Genomic DNA, 6,000 nt, shown 5'->3' with positions numbered 1-6,000 from the left:
TTCTTTCTCTTTATTTCTAATGCTAGTACCTCCTTGGGCCGTTTGCGATGATCTGGTTTGAGCATCCCTGGTTGTGTGAAGCAATGTCCCGCTCCGAGGCCTCGCTTGGCAGAGGGAGCATCACCCAGCGCGCGCAGCCCGGCATCCCCGTGGCACAAGGGCACCCACAGGGGCGGGTTGGATCCGGCCTCGGGACCACACCCCTCCCCCACCCCTTTCCCTCCGCCCCCGCGCCTCGCGCCCGCGCGCGCCTCGTGCGGCCGCGCGGGGAGGGGGAGCGACAAGGTGGGGGGGGGAGGCAGTGAGGCGGTGCTAGCCGCGCATGCGCGTCGGCCTCCACCGGGAGAAGTAAGGGGGGGGGGCGCGGCAGCCGGAGTCCTTCGGCGGTGGCGACGGCGGCGGGAGCGGCGAGGGGGAGGCTGAGGGGCCGCCGAACTCCGCGGGGCCGCCGCGTCGGCGGGGCGGGAGCCCGCTGGGGCGGCGGGGCCGCGCTAGGAGAGGCGCTGAGGCCGGCGGCGAGCGCCCGCCGGGAGCTGAGGGGAGCGGCAGCTGTTGCTGCCCGGGCGGGCGGGGGGCGACCTCCCCCTCCCCGCCCCCCGGCAGCGGCGAAGCGGCCCCTGAGAGCAGCCCCGTCCGGAGCGTGAGGCGCGGGCTGCCGGCGCGGCGGCAGCGGAGCAGCGCCCCCGCGGAGGGGGGGAGGAGCGGGAGCAGCCGCCCCCGCTCCATGAGCGGCCCTCGCCGGCCCCGAAGTGCCCAGAGGAGCCGCGGCCGAGGTCGGCTGCCGCCGCCGCAGCAGCATGTGGAGCCCGACCGAGGAGGAGAAATACGGCGTGGGTAGGTGCTGCCACATCCCCTCCCCCGCCCCGCCGACCCCCCTCGCGCGGCTCTCCGCAGCGGCCGGACCGCGGGGGCTGAGGGGGAGGCAGCGGCGGCTGCTTCCCCCCGCCGCTCTTGGTCCGCCACTGCCTCTCTGAGGGGCGGCGATGGTCGCCTCAGCGGCGCTGCCCCTCCCGCTGCCCCGCAGGTGGAGAGCGGGGAGATGGCAAAGGAGGGTGGCGGGCCCTGTCCCCCCCTGCTCTGCCGGTAGGGCTCTGGGAGGCTGCTGGGGACGGCGGGATGGGCTGTGCCCGCCGCCTCCCCTGCCCGCAGAGCCCGGCATCCCGTCAGCGTGTGCTCCGACATGGGCTATCGCCCCGAGTTTTTCCTCCGCGAAGCCACGGGCCGCGAGAAAAAAAGTCGCCTTTCGGGTCCCGATGGCATAAATAATCATAAACCGAGTCGCTGAGCCCTTAATCTACTTAAGCCCGCGATTCCTTTTTTTTCCTTTCCGTTTCAGTCTGCGGTTTGTGGTGATCTTGTTGATGTGGAGTTTCGGGCGAGGGAACGGCTCTGGCGCGGTGGCATTAGGGGGCGTCGGTGATGCACCTGCTCGGCGGCAGCGGGCCCGGTGCCGCCGGCGGCTCCGTTCGGCCGGCCGCGATGCCCGTGGCGCACTGCGCGCCCTGCCAGCGGCTCCCCGTGCTGCCGGGCGCGTTGTGTCGGCCGTTTAGGTTGTTAGCGGTGAATCAGGTTTTAGTGCCGCCGCGAATCGCGTTTGCGCCGCTGGGAAAGCCCATCGCTGGTGGCGTTGGGTTTGTTTGTTTTGGTAATCTTAGCGTGAGGTGATTTCTGAGCGGAGCAGAAATGTAACACCTCGTGAGGTGGAAGGAGGACACAGCCTGTCCTTAGCTTCCCTTTCCTTTGTTTTGATCTAATTTATAAAACGCAACGTTGTTGACATGGATGATAATGCAAGTAGGTAGCATCTGCCCTCGTTCGTTACCTAAATGCTTCATTAAATTTATACTTCTCAGTTGTTCGTACTGATTTTTAAGCTCCACGGTGTGTAGCAGTGATCAGTTTCTGCACATATTTAAAGTAAATATCAAAACAGTTGCTGCAAAGGTCTGTAAACGTGGACTGTCAGCGTGAGGTTTGGACAGTTGACTTGTGGGCAGGTAGTGCCGGTGAATATTTACAGCACGTTTTGAGCAGGTAGTTAACAAGCAATAAAATGGATCAGTACTTGTTAATTTTTTATCTTTTGCAAGAATATTTAGTTTAGTACATTCAGCCTATTTATAATGAATAGAAGTACAGAATTTGCTCTTTATAAAAACCCAACTGTGTTAGATGAGAACCTCTAAGTGCCCTTATCTAAGGGCAGTATACACAAGTGGGTTAAAATAATACAAGTCATTACTTACAGTACTGTTGCTATGTCACTGGAAGTATGTAAAGTTAACAAGCTTTGTTATGTCTCAGCCAGATGGATGTTCAAATAGTACAAAGCATCCAGGCTTTCTTATATCTTGCCTATTGGTGGAAGGCCATCTTCGTTGTCCTAGGACTAAACTTGCTGGTGTCATTGTAATAGATACTTCGGTGAAACAGAACATTAATTTTTCAAGTCTTGCTGGTTTTCCCCTGTTGCAGTTGCATGGTCATTTCTCTTTGCTGTGTTGCAGGGTTTGAGACTCAGTTTTGTTTGTTTGTGTTTGGCCTGTGTTCTCAAATAAGAAAACACGTATGCTACCTGAATCGAAAAGTAGGTGAACTAATTGTTTTTACACAGACGCCTGCGAGGAAAGGGTAGGAAATCTTCATTCAGGCTGTAAACAAGTCTAGAAGAGGCAGCCGGAAGACAGTGAATGAAAACAAGTGTTAATGAATAGTCTGTAGCCTTGAGAATATTCCTGTGAAGTTGGATTTTCCTTTTCAGACAGCGCACATATCAGTAGGGCTGAGATAATGGCTAAGTCTGAAGAATTTTGGTGATGTCTGGGCAAGTTTGCTTTATTCTTGAGCAGCTTTAATTACTTTTCTTTGGTTGATAAGCCTCCAGAGAGTGAGAATAGGTGAAAAATGCCACTTAGGCCTGGAGTTTACAAGTGGGGAGAGGAATCTCAGAGGAGAACCAGTATTTCAAAAGTAGATCTGTTATTGCTTGCTGGAGTGGTTGGATTTATGCATTTTGGAGAAGCTTGTCTATAGATGGGGTGGGGGGCTTTGGGTGGTTTGTTTTGGCTTTTTTCCCCTGATCTAAGTTATCCCGATTTCACAAATAAAATTATAGTTGCAAGAATAATTTTCTCGGCATGAGTTCCTGAGTCACTGGTATGAAGGTTATGCCTTGGGCTTTAGTTGTTCAATTTTGACCACAGTCTGTCACAAAAAAGCCCCGTGTGTTGTCTCTGTGCTCTTGTTAAACAATGACAAATTTTTGATCTGCCTTTGGATTAAGGTAATAGACTTTATGTCCCTGTGCATGTAAGTTGGGAGGGGAAAAAAGGAGTTGTTGCTGCAACTGGAATACCACAAAGAGCTTTCAGGTGAAATACAAAGGTATGTCTGGGCATCCAGGCCCTGTACATAGCTGTTCCTGTGTATCAAGGAAAGTGAAAATATCATACAAAGTATAATTTTCTCTTTGAAAATAAATAGCAGTCCGTGTCATCTTCTCATCTAGGTAGTTGGCTCAGAGGCGTTGATTTATGGAAATTATTCCTTCAGGAAGACACCACATTCCCTCTCTCAACATGTGGGTACAGAAGGGCTTTGTATTCTGCAGTGGCTTTCAAGGAGTTTAAGCCAAAGGCATTTCTTAACCTGCTTGCTGGAGCCCCTTCACAGATCCCCTTTACAGGCTCTTGACTTTGCACATGCTCTTGACTGCAAGAGCCCAGGTTAAATTTACTGATATGCATGTCCAGTGGTGCATTCTGAAGTTCTCTTTGCTTGTCTAGCTGTGATTGAAAGAAGCTTTCAGTGCTTACAGTTGTAGACTGCTGTTGTATTGCCCAGTTCTTGTGCAAGTCATTGTATACTTCTGCAACAAAGATATTAAACGATTACTCAGGATATTTATAAATAAATAATTAAACCGAACACTCCTCTGACAACATTGAAGTTCTTTGCTTGTAATTCTCGGTACTATAGCAACTACCTGGTAGCTGTTGTGAATAATTCCCTTCTGTTCTATTTAGAAATGCTTATGTTCAGTGACTCCGATCCTAGCTGCACTTTTAGAGCTTCAGACTGTTGAAAGGCAAACAGTTTTTCCAGAAATGCTGAAGATGACCAGTTATGAAAACAGGGAGCGAGATTTCTTAAACTGGTCACTGAAGACAGCTAGCTCTCTAGCCCTCTAGTGTTTTAGTGTTCTTAAAGCAGTCTCTAAGATAGTATTTACTAAAGTGATCTGATTATTTACATTAGTCTTCTAAAGCGAGTATTAAATAATAATGAATTAAAAGAAAAAGAGAACTCTTTAGTAAATCACTGGTAATTAAAATCTGGCAAACGTGTGAGAGCTGATTATGTATTTCATTAGACTGTCAGTTTATGCTGCTTTAGTTTTGTGCAAGGAGCACGTTTAGGTGATTCACATGAAAGTTGGGGGATTTTGTTTGTTTGTTTTTAAATGTGGTTAATCCTGTACTTTGTATGGCAGACAATATTAAATATATATGTGGAGAAGAAGGAAAACCTGCCTGCATAAACAGCACTTACTCCTAGTTTATTCAAAGAGTTGGTGTTAAAACCTGGTAATTGTATCACTTAAAATGAATTTTTATCCGTGTTTTTACCACTTTATTGTAGCAATAAAAACAAATACATAAGCATGAATATATATAACTAATATTACAGCAACTGTGCCTTGCTCCTATCTAAGAAAAGATGCAACTTTGCAATGTCCTAGTTACAGTTCTGTGCTGCAGCCTTCTGCTTTTTGATCACTGTCTTGAGTTTTGATTTATTTTTCTTCCCCTATCACTAAATTTTGGCTTGCACACTTCCCAACTCATATGTGTGCTTGGAAAAACAGGGCTGCAGAACTTCTACTCTGTTCCTACCTGTTCACATGGAAGGCAGCTGCTAAACAAGGAAGTGCTTCGCATTGATTGATATTGTAGTTTCTCTGTACCACTGAGCAGTTTGTTATAGGTTTAAAATGAAAAGCTCTAGAGAGAGATAAAAAAAATCCCTCCCCATAATTAGGAAAAAGTCCATCTTCAGTAATCTGGGAAGTGCCATTAATCATTGCAGCTGGGTTCTGTGTTATGGGATGTATATTGTCTTTCACCTTCTCTTTTGTCCCCTATTGCCAGAAATTGTACTTGTCTGGCAGCAGGAGGGAGGTGACTAAGGATATTCTTCTGTGAGCTGTCCTGGAACCAAAGCTACGTGGAGAGATGTACTTGTAAACCTTCTGTGCAGCGCTGTTTTGGGAGGTGGTGGCAATGCCTGGGGGCTTGCTCATTAATAAGGAAAACCAGATGATCTGTGGGCTTTGCCCCTTAGGGCCTTTTTTTACCCTGAGGACTTCAGAATGAACAAAAGAGTTTGTCAGGCAGGGGTCATAAAGGAAATGTATATGTGTTATTTAGCTGAATGAGAAATGAATCACACCTTGAAATGTCTCTGGGAAAGAGCAACTCCCAAGATGCACCCAAGTGGAGACTTTCAGCATAGACAGGAAAGTTTAGTGAGGGTTGGTAATACAGTGGGTAATTTTAGTTTCAGTCTATCATAAGTCTGTATTTCTGTTGTTGTGATATAACTTGGAGATCAAATATACTGTTTTGTGGCAAGAGATTAATATATTCTGGCTCATTTATCCTAGAAAAGACTAGCCAAAAGACATTGTGGTTACTCTTACGAATACCAGGTCTGCAGAAGTGAATGAGAATTAATCTGTAAGGTATTACTGGTTTGAGATAATCTAAATACCAGTTGTCCACAAATACAGGTACAGCAGAAACTAGTGCAAACTTTATAAATACAGGAGGAATGAGGCTGAGAAACAGCTTTTCATCTTGCTTGCAAAGACAAGGAATGCCATGTGTATTTAGCAGTTTATTGTATGGTTCGCATGGGAATATGGGCATGATCTTACAGTAAGAAGTGATAGTATCATAATATGGGGTTTAATGTTTGATGCTTTGATGGTTGTGAGAG

At 48.0% G+C, this 6,000-nt stretch overlaps 1 protein-coding gene across 9 annotated transcripts in view; it reads left to right on the top strand.

The window, feature by feature from the left end:
• Nucleotides 1-539: 539 nt before the first annotated feature.
• Nucleotides 540-6,000, top strand: part of DOCK3 (dedicator of cytokinesis 3) — a 203,581-nt gene continuing 198,120 nt past the window's right edge. For 5 of the 9 annotated variants that reach the window (XM_057407684.1, XM_057407678.1, XM_057407681.1 and 2 more), the window contains exon 1: nucleotides 541-834. In XM_057407684.1, coding sequence (XP_057263667.1) covers nucleotides 798-834 — 37 coding nt within the window. In that variant the 5' untranslated portion in view covers nucleotides 541-797. Of the gene's footprint in view, nucleotides 835-6,000 lie in introns of all 9 variants that reach the window. The other 4 variants (XM_057407679.1, XM_057407682.1, XM_057407683.1 and 1 more) reach the window with 2 other exon arrangements.

Source organism: Pezoporus wallicus, unplaced genomic scaffold (assembly GCF_028554395.1).
Source record: "Pezoporus wallicus isolate ANWC-B61680 ecotype Strahan unplaced genomic scaffold, APGP_CSIRO_Pwel_v1 contig_3568, whole genome shotgun sequence".
Taxonomy (NCBI): Eukaryota; Metazoa; Chordata; class Aves; order Psittaciformes; family Psittacidae; genus Pezoporus; species Pezoporus wallicus.
The sequence above is the reverse complement of the archived record's forward strand: the minus strand, read 5'-3'. Positions and strand labels throughout refer to the sequence as shown.